The following is a 19,421-nucleotide window of genomic DNA, read 5'->3' as shown; positions in this document are numbered from 1 at the left end:
CACCCCACTCCCCACCCCCCATACCCCACCCCATACACTCTCCCTACTCCCCATAGCCCCCACCCCCCCACTCCCCATACCCGCCACCCCCCATACCCCCCACCCCCCCACCCTATACACTCTCCCCACCCCCCATACCCCCCACCCCCCATACCCCCCACCCCATACACTCTTCCCACCCCCCATACCCCCCACCCCCCATACCCCCACCCCCCCACCCCATACACTCTCCCCACCCCCCATACCCCCCACCCCCCATACCCCCACCCCCCCACCCCATACACTCTCCCCACCACCCATACCCCCCACCCCATACACTCTCCCCAACCCTCCATAGCCCCCACCCCCACTACCCACTCCCACCCCCCCATACCCCCCACCCCCCCACCCCATACCCCTCCATAGTCCCCACCCCATACCCCCTGTAGCCCCTAACCCCTACCTCATACCCCCCATAGACCCCACTCCCACACCCCATACCCGCCATGGCCCCCACCCCCCCACCCCATTCCCCCATAGCCCCCACCCCCTACCTCATACCCCCCATAGACCCCACCCCCACACCCCATACCCCTCCATAGTCCCCACCTCATATCCCCCGTAGCCCCTAACCCCTACCTCATACCCCCCATAGACCCCACCCCCCCACCCCATAGCCCCCACCCCCTACCTCATACCCCCATAGACCCCACCCCCACACCCCATACCCGCCATGGCCCCCACCCCACACCCTCCCCACCCTCCCAGCCCCCCCCTCCATTTCCCCCAACCCCACCCCCACCCCCACCCCCACCCCTCTATTCATGCCCAAGCGCTGCTCATTGGGTGCTGATATCTTTGCTCACAGAATTGGAAACATTCTTCTCCCCAGTAAAGTTGAATTCTCTGAATCAGGTTCAGACACTTACTGATTTCCGTCTCTGCGGTTCCTGTAATCACAAAGGGAGCAAAGTCAGAGTCAGAGCTTTGTGAATTGTGGGTTCCCAATCCTGGATTAACACAATCTCAGCCCAGACTCCAGTTCCAGACTGAATTCCAAGAGAAGTGAAGGATAAAAACCCAGAGTAATCCACACGCCAGTTGGAGGCAGTGATGTGGCTCTGTGATCTCAGAGATTGCGTCGGCAAACTGAGAGTGGGCTGAGATTCAGATTGGAAGCTGTTTGTTAAGGAGATGCAGAGAGTAATTGTGTTCAGAGACAGGGGATCCTCCTCCCAATCTGGATCTGAGGATTATGTCTGACTACAACCTCGTTCCTATTGGCCAGGGTCCAAACTGTTTGAATTATAAACCTCTCTGAGCGAGGGGAAAGCAGCTGAACTTCAGACTGGGCCAGGGCTGGTCTGATTTGAAAGCTATGGATTATTTCTGTACAGAACAGTTGTGGTAAACCATTGTTAAGTTTATTGCCTGTATGTGTGACATGCCTGCATCAACAGTAACACAGTAAGAAGTCTCACAACACCAGGTTAAAGTCCAACAGGTTTATTTGGTAGCAAATACCATAAGCTTTCGGAGCACTGCTCCGAAAGCTTATGGCATTTGCTACCAAATAAACCTGTTGGACTTTAACCTGGTGTTGTGAGACTTCTTACTGTGTTTACCCCAGTCCAACGCCGGCATCTCCACATCATGGCTACCATCGAAACAGTAACATCACGGGGAGAGCCATTCACGTGTCAGGTCAGTGTTTGCTCAGGTCTGTATAAGTGAAGCTCACACCTAATTCCACCACAGTTAATCTTTTCTCTTCAAATATTTCCCACATTTGCTTTTGAAAGCCACGCCTTGGAGGGCCAAAGGGCCTGTTCCTGTGCTGTAGTTTTCTTTGTTTTTTGTTGACTGAATCTACCTCCATCACACTGTCAGGCCACACATCCCAGACCCTAATCTGCCCAAAACACTTATCCTCATGATCCTGTTGCTCCTTTTGCTAATTCCATTGAATCATTGCCCTCTGGTTCCCCATGGCTGCTAATAGCAACACTTTCTCTCGATCGAGATTCCTCATGACTTTGAATCACACCGCCACACAAAATTCCCTTTAGTAGAACAGTCCCAAGTTGACAATCTATCCATGAGCCAAAGTTCCTCAAATCTGGAGCCACTCGTAAGCTGCAGCTCTCGCTAATATCAACCTCGATCTGATGCCCAGGATTGAAGACAATGTTTCAGTTGAGTCTGAATCCGGGGTTTTTAAATGTTTGTCATCGGAGCCTCTATTTCGGCTTCGGAAAAATCAGTGCAAAAAGTAACAGATATTTCACTCCAGCAGAGTGAATCTTGTCCATCAGGAGAGGAGGGGGACCCTGTACCCCAGTGAGAGTCAGCACCTTCAGGAGAGGAGGGGGCCCTGTACCCCAGTGAGAGTCAGCACCTTCAGGAGAGGAGGGGGACCCTGTACCTCAGTGAGAGTCAGCACCTTCAGGAGAGGAGGGGTGCCTGTACACCAGTGAGAGTCAGCACCTTCAAGAGAGGAGGGGAACCCTGTACCCCAGTGAGAGTCAGCACCTTCAGGAGAGGAGGGGACCCTGTACCCCAGTGAGAGTCAGCACCTTCAGGAGAGGAGGGGACCCTGTACCCCAGTGAGAGTCAGCACCTTCAGGAGAGGAGGGGACCCTGTACCCCAGTGAGACTCCATGAGCCCAGTGGCTGCTTCTGGACTCCATGCTGCTTAAAACAGGAGCAGGAGGAGGCCATTCAGCCTTCGAGCCTGCTCCAGCATTCATTATGATCATGGCTGATCATCCAACTCAATAGCCTGATCCCGCCTTTCCCCATATCCTTTGATCCCTTCGCCCTCAGTGCTTTATCTAACTGGAACCATTCAATTTTATTGAGTTCAACTGCTTTCTGTGGGAGTGAATTCTACAGGCTCCCCATTCTTTGGGTGAAGAAATGTCTCCTCATCTCCGTCCTAAACAGTCTACCCCGTATCCTCAGACTGTGACCCCTGATTCTGGACACCCCCGCCATCGGGAAGATTCTTTCTGAATCTACTCTGTCTAATCCTGTTAGAATTTTATACGTTTCTATGAGATCCCCTCTCACTCTAAATTCCAGTGAATATAATCTGAACCATCTCAATCTCTCCTCATACATCAGTCCCACCATCCCAGGAATCAGCCTGGTAAACATTCACTGCACTCCCTCAAGAGCAAGAACATCCTTCTTCAAATAAGGACACCAAAACTGCACACAATACTCCAGGTGTGGCCTCACCAAGGCCCTGTATAATTGCAGTAAGACCCTTCTCCTGTACTCAAATCCTCTCACTATGAAGGCCAGCTGCAGATGTATGCTTACCTTCAGCGACTAGTGTACGAGGATTCATTGCACTTTCCCCATTCAGATAATAATCTGCCTTCCAGTTTTTGTGACCAAAGTGTATAGCCTCACATTTATCTACATTATACTGCATCAGCCATGCCTTTGCCCACTCACTCAGCCTGTCCAAATCATGCTGAAGCATAGAATCATAGAAACCCTACAGTGCAGAAGGAGGCCATTCGGCCCATCGAGTCGGCACCGACCACAATCCCACCCAGGCCCTCTCCCCATAACCCCATGCATTTACCCCAGCTAGTCCCCTTGACACTGAGGGGCAATTGAGCATGGCCAATCAACCTAACCCTCACATCCTTTGACTGGTAGAGGAAACCAGAGCACCCGGAGGAAACCCACACAGACACAGGCTCCACACAGACAGTGACCTGAGGCCTGAATCGACCGCGGGACCCTGGCGCTGTGAGGCAGCAGTGCCACTCAAACCCATTTATTCCTACTCTTTGTTTCCCGTCTGCCAGCCAGTTTTCTATCCATCTCAATGCACTTCCCACGGGGTATAGAGTATAAAAGCTGGAGTCTGATGATGCAGCTGTATAGAACGCTGGTTAGGCCACATTTGGAGTACTGCGTCCAGTTCTGGTCGCCGCACTACCAGAAGGACGTGGAGGCGTTAGATAGAGTGCAGAGAAGGTTTACCAGGATGTTGCCTGGTATGGAGGGTCTTAGCTATGAGGAGAGATTGGGTAAACTGGGGTTGTTCTCCCTGGAAAGACGGAGAATGAGGGGAGATCTAATAGAGGCGTACAAAATTATGAAGGGTATAGATAGGGTGAACAGTGGGAAGCTTTTTCCCAGGTCGGAGGTGACGATCACGAGGGATCACGGGCTCAAGGTGAGAGGGGCGAAGTATAACTCAGATATTAGAACATAGAACATAGAACATAGAACAGTACAGCACAGAACAGGCCCTTCGGCCCACGATGTTGTGCCGAGCTTTATCTGAAACCAAGATCAAGCTATCCCACTCCCTATCATCCTGGTGTGCTCCATGTGCCTATCCAATAACCGCTTAAATGTTTCTAAAGTGTCTGACTCCACTATCACTGCAGGCAGTCCATTCCACACCCCAACCACTCTCTGCGTAAAGAACCTACCTCTGATATCCGTCCTGTATCTCCCACCACGAACCCTATAGTTATGCCCCCTTGTAATAGCTCCATCCACCCGAGGAAATAGTCTTTGAACGTTCACTCTATCTATCCCCTTCATCATTTTATACACCTCTATTAAGTCTCCCCTCAGCCTCCTCCGCTCCAGAGAGAACAGCCCTAGCTCCCTCAACCTTTCCTCATATGACCTACCCTCCAAACCAGGCAGCATCCTGGTAAATCTCCTCTGCACTCTTTCCAGCGCTTCCACATCCTTCTTATAGTGAGGTGACCAGAACTGCACACAATATTCCAAATGTGGTCTCACCAAGGTCCTGTACAGTTGCAGCATAACCCCACGGTTCTTAAACTCCAACCCCCTGTTAATAAAAGCTAACACACTATAGGCCTTCTTCACAGCTCTATCCACTTGAGTGGCAACCTTTAGAGATCTGTGGATATGGACCCCAAGATCTCTCTGTTCCTCCACAGTCTTCAGAACCCTACCTTTGACCCTGTAATCCACATTTAAATTTGTCCTACCAAAATGAATCACCTCACATTTATCAGGGTTAAACTCCATTTGCCATTGTTCAGCCCAGCTTTGCATCCTATCTATGTCTCTTTGCAGCCTACAACAGCCCTCCACCTCATCCACTACTCCACCAATCTTGGTGTCATCAGCAAATTTACTGATCCACCCTTCAGCCCCCTCCTCTAAGTCATTAATAAAAATCACAAAGAGCAGAGGACCAAGCACTGATCCCTGCGGCACACCGCTAGCAACCTGCCTCCAATCCGAAAATTTTCCATCGACCACCACCCTCTGTCTTCGGTCAGACAGCCAGTTACCTATCCAATCGGCCAACTTTCCCTCTATCCCACACCTCCTCACTTTCATCATAAGCCGACCATGGGGGACCTTATCAAACGCCTTACTAAAATCCATGTATATGACATCAACTGCCCTACCTTCATCAACACACTTAGTTACCTCCTCAAAAAATTCTATCAAATTTGTGAGGCACGACTTGCCCTTCACGAATCCGTGCTGACTATCTCGGATTAATCCGCATCTTTCTAAATGGTCGTAAATCCCATCCCTAAGGACCCTTTCCATCAATTTACCAACCACCGAAGTAAGACTAACCGGTCTATAATTACCAGGGTCATTTCTATTCCCTTTCTTAAACAGAGGAACAACATTCGCCATTCTCCAGTCCTCTGGCACCATCCCCGTGGACAGCGAGGACCCAAAGATCAACGCCAAAGGCTCTGCAATCTCATCCCTTGCCTCCCACAGAATCCTAGGATACATTTCATCAGGCCCAGGGGACTTATCGACCTTCAGTTTATTCAAAACTGCCAAGACATCCTCCCTCCGAACATCTATTTCCTCCAGCCTATTAGCCTGTAACACCTTCTCTTCCTCAAAAACATGGCCCCTCTCCTTGGTGAACACTGAAGAAAAGTATTCATTCATCACCTCGCCTATCTCTACTGACTCCATACACAAGTTCCCACTACTGTCCTTGACCGGCCCTAACCTCACCCTGGTCATTCTTTTATTCCTCACATAAGAGTAAAAAGCCTTGGGGTTTTCCTTGATCCGACCCGCCAAGGAATTCTCATGTCCCCTCCTAGCTCTCCTAAGCCCCTTTTTCAGCTCATTCCTTGCTAACTTGTAACCCTCAATCGAGCCATCTGAACCTTGTTTCCTCATCCCTACATAAGCTTCCCTCTTCCTTTTCACAAGACATTCCACCTCTTTTGTGAACCATGGTTCCCTCACTCGGCCATTTCCTCCCTGCCTGACAGGAACATACCTATCAAGGACATCCAGTATTTGTTCCTTGAAAAAGTTCCACTTTTCATTAGTTCCTTTCTCTGACAGTTTCTGTTCCCAACTTATGCCCCCTAATTCTTGCCTAATCGCATCATAATTACCCCTCCCCCAATTGTAAACCTTGCCCTGCCGTACGGCCCTATCCCTCTCCATTGCAATTACAAAAGACACCGAATTGTGGTCACTATCTCCAAATTGCTCTCCCACAACCAAATCTAACACTTGGCCCGGTTCATTTCCCAGTACCAAATCCAATGTGGCCTCACCTCTAGTCGGCCCATCCACATATTGTGTCAGGAAACCCTCCCGCACACACTGCACAAAAACTGCCCCATCCAAACTATTTGACCTACAAAGGTTCCAATCAATATTTGGAAAGTTAAAGTCCCCCATGACAACTACCCTGTGACCCCTACACATATCCATAATCTGCTTAGCAATTTCTTCCTCCACATCTCTATTACTATTTGGGGGCCTATAGTAAACTCCTAGCAACGTGACCGCTCCTTTCCTATTTCTAACTTCAGCCCATATTACCTCAGTGTGCAGATCCCCCACGAAGTGCCTTTCCGCAGCCGTTAAACTATCCTTGATTAACAATGCCACTCCTCCACCTCTTTTACCAGCTTCCCTACACTTAGTGAAACATCTATACCCCGGAACGTCCAACAACCATTCCTGTCCTTGTTCTACCCACGTCTCCGTAATGGCCACAACATCGTAGTCCCAAGTACCAATCCACGCCCCAAGTTCATCTACCTTGTTCCGGATGCTCCTTGCATTGAAGTAGACACACTTCAACCCACCTTCCTGTCTACCAGTACCCACCCTTGACCCTGATACCTTCCCCAATACCCAATATTAGAGGGATGTTTTTTACACAGAGGGTGGTGGGGGCCTGGAATGCGCTGCCAAGTAGGGTGGTGGAGGCAGGCACGCTGACATCGTTTAAGACTTACCTGGATAGTCACATGAGCAGGCTGGGAATGGAGGGATACAAACGATTGGTCTAGTTGGACCAAGGAGCGGCACAGGCTTGGAGGGCCGAAGGGCCTGTTTCCTGTGCTGTACTGTTCTTTGTTCTTTGTTCCCCCAATCCCATGCACTTTAATTTTACACACTAATCTCTTATGTGGGACTTTGTCAAAAGCCTTCTGAAAGTCTAAATAAACCATGTCCACCGGCTCCCCCTCATCAACTCTACTGGTTACATCCTCAAAGAATTCCAGTAGATTTGTCAAGATGATTTTCCTTTTGTAATCCCATGTTGACTCTGTCCAATTCTGCCACTGTTTTCCAAGTGTTTTGCTATTAAATCTTTGATAAAGGATTCTAGAATTTTCCCCACATTAAGCTGACTGGTCTATAATTCCCTGTTTTCTCTCTCCCTTCCTTTTTAAATAGTGGGGTTACATTAACTACCCTCCAATCTGTAGGAACTGTTCCCGAGTCTATAGAATCTTGAAAGATGACCACCAAAGTATCCAGTATTTCTCTGGTCACTTCCTTAAGTACTCTGGGATGTAGATTATCAGACCCTGGGGATTTATCCGCCTTCAGTGGTCCTCACTGTGCCAGAGGACTGGAGAGCGGCGAATGTTGTTCCTCTGTTCAAGAAAGGAAATAGAAATGACCCTGGTAATTATAGGCCGGTTAGTCTTACTTCGGTGGTCGGTAAGTTGATGGAAAAGGTCCTGAGGGATAGGATTTACGACCATTTAGAAAGATGCAGCTTAATCCGGGATAGTCAGCACGGATTCGTGAAGGGCAAGTCGTGCTTCACAAATTTGATAGAATTTTTTGAGGAGGTAACTAAGCGTGTCGATGAAGGTAGAGCAGTTGATGTCATATACATGGATTTTAGTAAGGCGTTTGATAAGGTCCCCCATGGTCGGCTTATGAAGAAAGCAAGGATGTGTGGGATAGAGGGAAATTTGGCCAATTGGATAAGTAACTGGCTATCTCATAGAAACAGTTTTAACAACACCAGGTTAAAGTCCAACAGGTTTATTTGGTCGCAAATACCATTAGCTTTCGGAGCGCTGCTCCTTTGTCAGATGGAGTGGAAACCTGCTCTCAAACAGGGCACAGAGACACCTCAGGAAACAGAGACACCTCTGTGCCCTGTTTGAGAGCAGATTTCCACTCCATCTGACGAAGGAGCAGTGCTCCGAAAGCTAATGGTATTTGCTACCAAATAAACCTGTTGGACTTTAACCTGGTGTTGTTAAAGCTCTTACTGTGTTTACCCCAGTCCAACGCCGGCATCTCCACATCATATCTCATAGAAGACAGAGGGTGGTGGTGGATGGAAAATTTTCAGACTGGAGACCAGTTACCAGCGGTGTACCACAGGGATCAGTGCTGGGTCCTCTGCTATTTGTGATTTTTATAAATGACTTGGAGGAGGGGGCTGAAGGGTGGATCAGTAAATTTGCTGATGACACCAAGATTGGTGGAGTAGTGGATGAGGTGGAGGGCTGTTGTACGCTGCAAAGACACATAGATAGGATGCAGAGCTGGGTTGAAAAATGGCAGATGGAGTTTAACCCTGATAAGTGCGAGGTGATTCATTTTGGTAGGACAAATTTGAATGCGGATTACAGGGTCAAAGGTAGGGTTCTGAGGAATGTGGAGGAACAGAGAGCTCTTGGGGTTCATATCCACAGATCTCTGAAGGTTGCCACTCAAGTGGGTAGAGCCGTGAAGAAGGCTTATAGTGTGTTAGCTTTTATTAACAGGGGGTTTGAGTTTAAGAGCCGTGGGGTTATGCTGCAACTGTACAGGACCTTGGTGAGACCACATTTGGAATATTGTGTGCAGTTCTTGTCACCTCACTATAAGAAGGATGTGGAAGCACTGGAAAGAGTGCAAAGGAGATTTACCAGGATGCTGCCTGGTTTGGAGGGTAGGTCTGATGAGGAAAGGTTGAGGGAGCTAGGGCTTTTCTCTTTAGAGCGGAGGAGGTTGAGAGGCGACTTAATAGAGGTTTATAAAATGATGAAGGGGATAGATAGAGTGGACTTTCAGAGACTATTTCCTCGGGTGGATGGAGCTTTTACAAAGGGGCATAACTATAGGGTTCGTGGTGGGAGATATAGGAAGGATGTCCGAGGTACGTTCTTTACTCAGAGAGTGGTTGGGGTGTGGAATGGACTGCCTGCAGTGATAGTGGAGTCAGACACTTTAGGAACATTTAAGCGGTTATTGGATAGGCACATGGAGCACACCAGGATGATAGGGAGTGGGATAGCTTGATCTTCGTTTCGGACAAAGCTTGGCACAACATTGTGGGCCGAAGGGCCTGTTCTGTGCTGTACTGTTCTATGTTCTATGTTCAATCCCATCAATTTCCCCAACACCATTTCTCTACTAATACTGATCTCCTTCAGTTCCTCCCTCTCACTAAACCCTGTGTTCCCAACATTTCGGATATCTTATTTGTGTCCTTTTTTGTGAGGACAGAACCAAAATCTGTATTTGGCTGGTCAGCCAGTTCTTTGTTCCCCATTATAAATTGCCCTGCTTTTGACCGTGAGGGACCTATGTTTGCCTTCATGAATCATTTTCTCTTCATGTAGCTATAGAAATTTTTCCAGTCAGTTTTTATCTTCCCCGCAAGCTTACTCTCGTACTCTATATTCCTCTTCTTAATCAGTCCCTCCATCCTCCTTTGCTGAATTCTAATCTGCTCCAATTCCTTAGAGTCTGTTGTTTTTTCTGGCCAATTTGTATGCCTCTCTCTTGAATCCAACACTATCTCTAAATTCCCCTGTAAGCCACGGTTTAGCCACCTTGCCGGTTTTACTTTCGCGCCAGACAGGATTAAGCAATTGCTGCAGTTCCCCCATATGTTCCTTGAATGTTTGCCATTGCCTATCCACCGTCATCCCTTTAAATAACGTTTCCCAATCTATCTGAGCCAACTCCTGCCTCATACCATCACAGTTTCCTTTATTAAGATTCGGGACCCCAGTCTCAGAATCAACTATTTCACTCTCTATCTTGATGAATAATCCTATCGTGTTCTGGTCGCTGATCCCCAAGGGGTCTCTCACAAATAGATCGTCAATTATTCCTTTCCCATTACACAATACTCAGTTTAGAATGTCCTGTACCCTTGTTGGTTCCTCAATGTTTTGCTCCAGAAAACCATCCTGTATACACTCCAGGAATTCCTCCTCTACAGTATTGTGACTAATTTGATTTGGCCAATCTATGTGCAGATTAAAATCATCCATAATTACAGATGTTCCTTTATTGCATGTGTCTCGAATTTCCAATGTCATTTTCAACATTACCGCTGACGTTTTTTTGTCCTTAGTGTTTCTCGGCTCCTAGTCATACAGATTGTACATTGTTGGAGCTAATATCTTTCCTCAATACTGGATTAATGCAATTCCACCGCCTTTTCTTTGTGTCTGCTGATTATGATCTTAACACAAACGACATATTCAGACATTTTAAGCTCGATTTTCTTTTATTCGGTTGTATGAGTGAGTGAACTGTGGGGGACAGATTGAAGTGACAAAAAGCTGTAAAAACAGAAAAGTTTTGATAGACGATTTCGTTCAAAATCTGACATTCTGGACCATCTTGAACGGAATAATCAATATTAAATATTGGAGTCAGAGACGGGATTGGGGAAGGTGACAGGATATTGGGGATCAGTTGGGTTTTTACAACAATCCAGCAGTTTCAGACTTTTACCAAAACCAACTTTTTATTAGCCGGTTTTTAAAACCAGGTTTTTAAACTTCTCAAACATTGGAGTTTGAACTCTGCAGTCACAGTGTCGCTCACTTCACAGAAACAAGTTATTCTAAGTTGCCTTTATCTTTGTTCTGTGTTAGTGACGGTCACACACGTGGAAATATAAACTCTCTGATTTACACAGAATAATCCGACTTTTCAATCCCTCACTTTGATGAAAAAAAATTTAAAATGTTGGAGAGAAAAGATAGAAAATTTCTCCATAAAGTTCCTGTCAATCAGCAATTTATTGATGAATTTTACAGCCTGATCTGAGGATCTTCTAGAACAAGAGAGTCTCACAATCGGTGGGAGGTGGAGAGAGAATGAAGGAATAAAGAGAATAAAGATTGAATCGAATACCTTTCCCAACCTCTGGATGTCCCCTCGCATTTTACAGTTAATGACATTTTTTTCTGAAGCATGTTTTAATATAGAAATTTTCAGTTTGACAGAATAATTAAAGAACATTTAAATGTAACAAAATGTTTCAATTTCTGAAATACTCATTAAAAGCAGATTACTCGCTTGACAGGATTAACCCTTTCCGTCCTGGATTTCCTGCGAGTAACGAGTCTGATTGAACTGAAGGTGCGCTGTATAAGCGCGCTCGGTGACTGCTTTACAAGGTGGAGGTGGAGTTTAGAAACGGAGGTTTGATGACTTTATCATAATCACTGATAAACTCTTATCAGCTGCCGCTCTGAGAATCATTAAGCAGCAGTGGCAGTCGCTGTCTCTCTCTTTCAGCAGAGTTGCATATTGGAATCAAGAATTGATTCAATTAAATTGTCAGTTGCGTGGAAACATTCGCCACTAATCCAGCTCAATTTCTCTCATAACTGCAGGAGCTCAGTCCAGAGATAGAATTATATCTAGTGCGCTGCAGCCAATGATGTACAGGGGGGTGGGTGTCGGGTTGGGTCACCCTCATGTTTGACTGCTTGGTGTGGGGGGGGGGGGGGGAGCGGTGGGGATGATCCGGTTATTTGAGAGGTGGGGGGAGGATGTGCGCCTCTTTACTGAGGGGTTGGTGGTGATCCCCCTGCGAGGGGGGAGGGGGGGTGGGGGAGAGAGGAGGTCACCATTTCTGTTTTTTGGGAGGGGGGGGGGTGGCGGTGCTATCTGTGAACGTGGAGATAGGGATGCCCTTTAAAAACAGCGTCCCGATCTCGGAAAAGCCAGTCTGGCCGGTGCGATTCCCGCAATGAATACATTTGCATCCATTAGGAGGGCAAATGCCGCCTGGAAGATGCTGCCAGTCTGGGAAACACTCCAGTTGTTCGGCTGGCTTGGACACTTAGTGTCGGTGTAGGTAAATCGCGGGCAACATTTTACCAGCCACTGGGCTGCTGGCACGGAATGTGAGGACTATTTATACTGGTGGCAGGAGAGTGTCTCATGACTCCTCCTATCGGTGCAGACACTGATCAGCATCTGTGACCAGCTCAAACTGGATGATCCGAAGGATTCGGAAATGGGGCAGGGAGATTAGATGGCGGGAATGCAACGGTATTGTCGGTGTATTAGTAACTCAGAGACCCGGGTTCGAATCCCACCACGGCAGATGATGAAATTTGAAGTCAATAAAAATCTGGAATTAAAAATCTACCGATGGCCATGAAACCACCGCCAATTATTGTAAACCCGTCTGGTTCACTAATATCCTTTAGGGAAGGAAATCTGCTGTCCTTACCTGGTCTGTGACTCCAGAGCCACAGCAATGTGGAGATGGAGGAATGAACGGGGTGGTTGCAGAATGTGCTTTGTACAACACTGGCTTGTCTCACATGGCATCATATCAGTGGGAAGATATTCTACTGTGGGCTAATATGTACCTGTGTCAGTAACATGTTCCTATATGCGTCAGTAATGTGCTATGGTACCAGTGCCATGTTGATCGCATGTCTCAGTGTCAGTGGCAGTTTAGTGCTGAAGTTTAGATTCTGCCCCAATATCCCTCACTCCCTCTCCCTTCCCCAGGGGACACTCAGATTGGACATCGAGGGAGGCCTGTCAGAGTTGTTTATTCTTCTCCATTGTCTATTTTGGCAGTTGGGGTCGACAGTTGTATCGAGCCGGGATGTGACATTTCAGCAGACAGAATATCAATATCTGATAAGAAATCCACCTCCCACACACTCAACCTCTCAACAATCACAGAGTAGCTTCACACCCTTCCTCTCCCACCTCTCATCACTGACTCTTTACTCCTTAATATTTCCTTTTTTTCTGCAAAAATATACTTTGCTCATCTCTGAGAACAGCCCGTAGAGCACAGAGTCTCTGTCCCTGGGAATAGCCCATAGACACAGAGTCCCCGTCCCTGGGAACAACCCATAGACACAGAGTCCCTGTCCCTGGGAACAGCCCATAGACACAGAGTCCCTGTCCCTGGGAACAGCCCATAGACACAGAGTCCCCGTCCCTGGGAACAACCCATAGACACAGAGTCCCTGTCCCTGGGAACAGCCCGTAGACACAGAGTCCCTGTCCCTGGGAACAGCCCGTAGACACAGAGCCCCCGTCCCTGGGAACAGCCCGTAGACACAGAGTCCCCGTCCCTGGGAACAGCCCATAGACACAGAGTCCCCGTCCCTGGGAACAGCCCGTAGACACAGAGTCCCTGTCCCTGGGAACAGCCCCTAGACACAGAGTCCCCGTCCCTGGGAACAGGCCGTAGACACAGAGTCCCCGTCCCTGGGAACAGCCTGTAGACACAGAGTCCCCGTCCCTGGGAACAGCCCGTAGACACAGAGTCCCCGTCCCTGGGAACAGCCCGTAGACACAGAGTCCCCGTCCCTGGGAACAGCCCATAGACACAGAGTCCCCGTCCCTGGGAACAGGCCGTAGACACAGAGTCCCCGTCCCTGGGAACAGCCCCTAGACACAGAGTCCCCGTCCCTGGGAACAGGCCGTAGACACAGAGTCCCCATCCCTGGGAACAGCCCATAGACACAGAGTCCCCGTCCCTGGGAACAGCCCGTAGACACAGAGTCCCCGTCCCTGGGAACAGCCCCTAGACACAGAGTCCCCGTCCCTGGGAACAGCCCCTAGACACAGAGTCCCCGTCCCTGGGAACAGGCCGTAGACACAGAGTCCCCATCCCTGGGAACAGCCCATAGACACAGAGTCCCCGTCCCTGGGAACAGCCCGTAGACACAGAGTCCCCGTCCCTGGGAACAGGCCGTAGAGCGCAGAGTCCCCGTTCCTGGGAACAGCCCGTAGACACAGAGTCCCCGTCCCTGGGAACAGGCCGTAGAGCGCAGAGTCCCCGTTCCTGGGAACAGCCCGTAGACACAGAGTCCCCATCCCTGTCCCTGGGAACAGTCCGTAGAGCGCAGAGTCCCCGTTCCTGGGAACAGCCCGTAGACACAGAGTCCCCATCCCTGTCCCTGGGCACAGTCCGTAGACACAGAGTCCCCGTCCCTGGGAACAGTCTGTAGACACAGAGTCCCCGTCCCTGGGAACAGCCGGTAGAACACAGAGTCCCCATCCTCGGGAAAAGCCCATAGACACAGAGTCCCCGTCCCTGGGAACAACCCATAGACACAGAGTCCCCGTCCCTGGGAACAGCCCGTAGACACAGAGTCCCCGTCCCTGGGAACAGCCCGTAGACACAGAGTCCCCGTCCCTGGGAACAGCCCGTAGACACAGAGTCCCCGTCCCTGGGAACAGCCCGTAGACACAGAGTCCCCATCCCCGGGAACAGCCCGTAGACACAGAGTCCCCATCCCTGGGAACAGCCCGTAGACACAGAGTCCCCGTCCCTGGGAACAGCCCGTAGACACAGAGTCCCCGTCCCTGGGAACAGCCCGTAGACACAGAGTCCCCATCCCCGGGAACAGCCCGTAGACACAGAGTCCTGGGAACAGCCCATAGACACAGAGTCCCCGTCCCTGGGAACAGTCTGTAGACACAGAGTCCCCGTCCCTGGGAACAGCCCGTAGACACAGAGTCCCCGTCCCTGGGAACAGCCCGTAGACACAGAGTCCCCGTCCCTGGGAACAGCCCGTAGACACAGAGTCCCCGTCCCTGGGAACAGCCCCTAGACACAGAGTCCCCGTCCCTGGGAACAGCCCCTAGACACAGAGTCCCCGTCCCTGGGAACAGGCCGTAGACACAGAGTCCCCATCCCTGGGAACAGCCCATAGAACATAGAACATAGAACATTACAGCGCAGAACAGGCCCTTCGGCCCACGATGTTGCACCGACCAGTTAAAAAAAAACTGTGACCCTCCAACCTAAACCAATTTCTTTTCGTCCATGAACCTATCTACGGATCTCTTAAACGCCCCCAAACTAGGCGCATTTACTACTGATGCTGGCAGGGCATTCCAATCCCTCACCACCCTCTGGGTAAAGAACCTACCCCTGACATCGGTTCTATAACTACCCCCCCTCAATTTAAAGCCATGCCCCCTCGTGCTGGATTTCTCCATCAGAGGAAAAAGGCTATCACTATCCACCCTATCTAAACCTCTAATCATCTTATATGTTTCAATAAGATCCCCTCTTAGCCGCCGCCTTTCCAGCGAAAACAATCCCAAATCCCTCAGCCTCTCCTCATAGGATCTCCCCTCCATACCAGGCAACATCCTGGTAAACCTCCTCTGCACCCTCTCCAAAGCCTCCACATCCTTCCTGTAATGTGGGGACCAGAACTGCACACAGTACTCCAAGTGCGGCCGCACCAGAGTTGTGTACAGTTGCAACATAACGCTACGACTCCTAAATTCAATCCCCCTACCAATAAACGCCAAGACACCATATGCCTTCTTAACAACCTTATCTACTTGATTCCCAACTTTCAGGGATCTATGCACACATACACCTAGATCCCTCTGCTCCTCCACACTATTCAAAGTCCTCCCGTTAGCCCTATACTCAACACATCTGTTATTCCTACCAAAGTGAATTACCTCACACTTCTCCGCATTAAACTCCATCCGCCACCTCTCGGCCCAACTTTGCAACCTGTCTAAGTCTTCCTGCAAACTACGACACCCTTCCTCACTGTCTACCACACCACCGACTTTGGTGTCATCAGCAAATTTGCTAATCCACCCAACTATACCCTCATCCAGATCATTAATAAATATTACAAACAGCAGTGGCCCCAAAACAGATCCCTGAGGTACACCACTTGTAACCGCACTCCATGATGAATATTTACTATCAACCACCACCCTCTGTTTCCTATCCGCTAGCCAATTCCTGATCCAATTTCCTAGATCACCCCCAATCCCATACATCTGCATTTTCTGCAGAAGCCTACCATGGTGAACCTTATCAAACGCCTTACTAAAATCCATATATACCACGTCCACTGCCTTGCCCCCATCCACCTCCTTGGTCACTTTCTCAAAAAACTCAATAAGGTTAGTAAGGCACGACCTACCTGCCACAAAACCATGCTGACTATCACCTATCAATTCATTACTCTCCAAATAACTATAAATCCTATCCCTTATAATTTTTTCCAACATCTTGCCGACAACAGAAGTGAGACTCACCGGTCTATAATTCCCGGGGAAGTCTCTGTTCCCCTTCTTAAACAATGGGACAACATTCGCTAACCTCCAATCTTCTGGTACTATACCAGAGGCCAACGACGACCTGAAGATCAGAGCCAGAGGCTCTGCAATCACTTCTCTTGCCTCCCAGAGAATCCTTGGATAAATCCCATCCGGACCAGGGGATTTATCTATTTTCAGACCCTCCAGAATATCCTGCACATCCTCCTTATCAACTGTAATACTGTCTATTCTACTCCCTTGCAACCCAGTGTCCTCCTCAGCTATATTCATGTCCCCTTGTGTGAACACCGAAGAGAAATATTGGTTCAATGCTTCACCAATCTCCTCCGGTTCCACACATAACTTCCCTCTGCCATCTATAACTGGCCCTAAACTTGCCCTAACCAACCTTCTGTTCTTGACATACCTATAGAACGCCTTAGGATTCTCTTTAACCCTATCCGCCAAAGTCTTCTCATGTCCCCTTTTAGCCCTTCTAAGCTCGCTCTTCAACTCCCTCTTAGCCAATCTAAAGCTTTCTAGTGCACTACCCGAGTGCTCACGTCTCATCCGAACATAAGCCTCCTTTTTCTTTTTAACCAACAAAGAAACTTTTTTGGTGCACCACGGTTCCCTAGCCCTACCAATTCCTCCTTGCCTGACAGGGACATACCTATCACAGACTCGCAGTAGCTGCTCCTTGAAAAAACTCCACATGTCGGACGTTCCCAGTCCCTGTAATCTCCTAGTCCAACCTATGTTTCCTAATTCTCTCCTAATAGCCTCATAATTACCCTTCCCCCAGCTAAAACCACTGGCCCGAGGTTCATGCCTATCCCTTTCCATCACTAAGGTGAACGTAACCGAATTGTGGTCACTATCACCAAAATGCACACCAACTTCCAAGTCTAGCACCTGGTCTGGCTCATTTCCCAGCACCAGATCCAATATAGCCTCACCTCTAGTTGGCCTGTCTACATACTGAGTCAAAAAACCTTCCTGCACGCTTTGAACAAAAACTGACCCCTCTAACGAGCTAGAGCTATAACAATTCCAGTCAATATTAGTCAAGTTAAAATCCCCCATAACAATTGCCCTATTACTTTCACTCCTAAGCAGGATTGACTCCGCAATCCTTTCCTCAACCTCTCTAGAACTTTTAGGAGGTCTATAAAAGACTCCCAACAGGGTGACCTCTCCTCTCCTATTTCTAATCTCCGCCCATACTACCTCAACAGATAAGTCCTCATCAAACCTCCTCTCTGACACTGTGATACAATCTCTGACCAATAATGCTACCCCTCCCCCTCTTCTACCTCCTTCCCTACTTCGACTAAAACATTTGAACCCCGGGACCTGCAGCATCCATTCCTGCCCCTGCTCTATCCATGTCTCTGAAATAGCCACAACATCGAAGTCCCAGGTACTGATCCACGCTGCAAGTTCACCCACTTTATTGCGAATACTCCTGGCATTGAAGTATACACATTTCAAACCCTGCTCCACCCCACCTCTGCAATGCCGTGCATTGCAGTCCCCATCCATGCATCCCTCACTTTCAGCCCCACTACTCAGGATCCCTCCCCCCCCCCGAATCAGTTTAAACCTCCCTGCATGGCCTTAGCAAATTTACCCCCCAGGATATTGGTCCCCTTCTGATTAAGGTGTAGACCATCCTTCTCATAGAGGTCACACCTTCCCCAGTACGAGCCCCAATTGCTTAAGTACCTGAACCCCTCCCTCCTGCACCATCCCCTCAGCCATGAATTCAAACCTTCCCTCTCCCTATTCCTCTCTAAACTATCCCGTGGTACAGGCAAGAGTCCAGAGATAACCACTCTGTCAGTCTTGGCCTTTAGTTTCCACCCCAACTCCATAAATCCCTGCCTAATATCCCCTTCCCCTATCCTCCCTATGTCGTGTGTCCCCACATGTACAATAACTTGTGGTTTATCTCCCTCCCCCCTAAGAGTCCTGAATACCCTGTCAGACACATCCCGGACCCCAGCCCCTGGTAGGCAACACACCAACCCTGAGTCCCTACCTTTAGTTCCGACCCTCCTATCTGTCCCCTTAATTGTGGAGTCCCCAATCACAAGGCCCAGTCTTTTACAGCCCCTAACCACCTGAGCTTTCTCACTCGGCTCACCCCCAGAGATCTGCTCTCTATGCTCAGTTGATTCCTCCTCAACTGTAGCCTCCAGCACCGAAAACCTATTATGGAGGGGAACCGCCCCAGGGGATTGTCTTCCCGATTGCTTCTTACCCCTCCTCCTGGCATTGACCCAAGCCTCATTTCTAGGAGTTACTATTTCTCTATAACTCCTATCAACTTCCACCTCCGCCTCCCGAATTATGCGGAGTTCCTCTACCTCCCCCTCCAGCTCCTTTACACGCTCCTCCAGAAGCTGCAATCTAATGCACTTCTTACAACTAAAATCTCCTGAAACACTACTGGATTTCCTCACCACATACATCCCACAGGAGATGCAGCATACTGCCTGAACTGCCATCCCTGAAGCCATTACCAGCAAGAAAAAAAGAAAACAAAAAACTTCCCCACACTTATAATTAGGTTAGAGGAGGATGGAAGGGTGGGATCCTCTACCAGTGTAGAGGATCGGGTATCTCCTCTGCACCAATTTATAGGGCTAGGGGCCCGAGAGAAAAAAACTACTACTGAGGGGGAACCACCCAGGTAACTGACTTTTAAAGTTAAAATAAAAACCCTTCCCAGACTCCTTTGCTGCCCACTTCTAGTTTTCACTTTAAACTTGAAAAACTGCTGTTAAAGTAAAGGCCAAAAAAATACACACACTAGCTGACTAATTAAATAAATAAACAATTCAATTAATCCAATTAATCTC

At 48.8% G+C, this 19,421-nt stretch overlaps 1 protein-coding gene across 2 annotated transcripts in view; it reads right to left on the bottom strand.

Moving 5' to 3' along the window:
- Positions 1-19,421, bottom strand: part of LOC144479992 (T-cell surface glycoprotein CD3 delta chain-like) — a 73,548-nt gene that overhangs the window by 34,580 nt on the left and 19,547 nt on the right. The window contains exon 2 of one of the 2 annotated variants that reach the window (XM_078199145.1): positions 909-929. The exons of the other annotated variant lie outside the window; for it this stretch is intronic. Within the exon in view, the coding sequence (XP_078055271.1) occupies positions 909-929 (21 nt within the window). The remainder of the gene's footprint in view (positions 1-908; positions 930-19,421) is intronic. 2 annotated transcript variants of the gene reach the window in all.

Source organism: Mustelus asterias, chromosome 27, assembly GCF_964213995.1.
Source record: "Mustelus asterias chromosome 27, sMusAst1.hap1.1, whole genome shotgun sequence".
In the NCBI taxonomy this organism is placed as follows: domain Eukaryota; kingdom Metazoa; phylum Chordata; class Chondrichthyes; order Carcharhiniformes; family Triakidae; genus Mustelus; species Mustelus asterias.
Note: the sequence above shows the minus strand (reverse complement) of the source record. Positions and strands in the feature narration are given on the sequence as shown.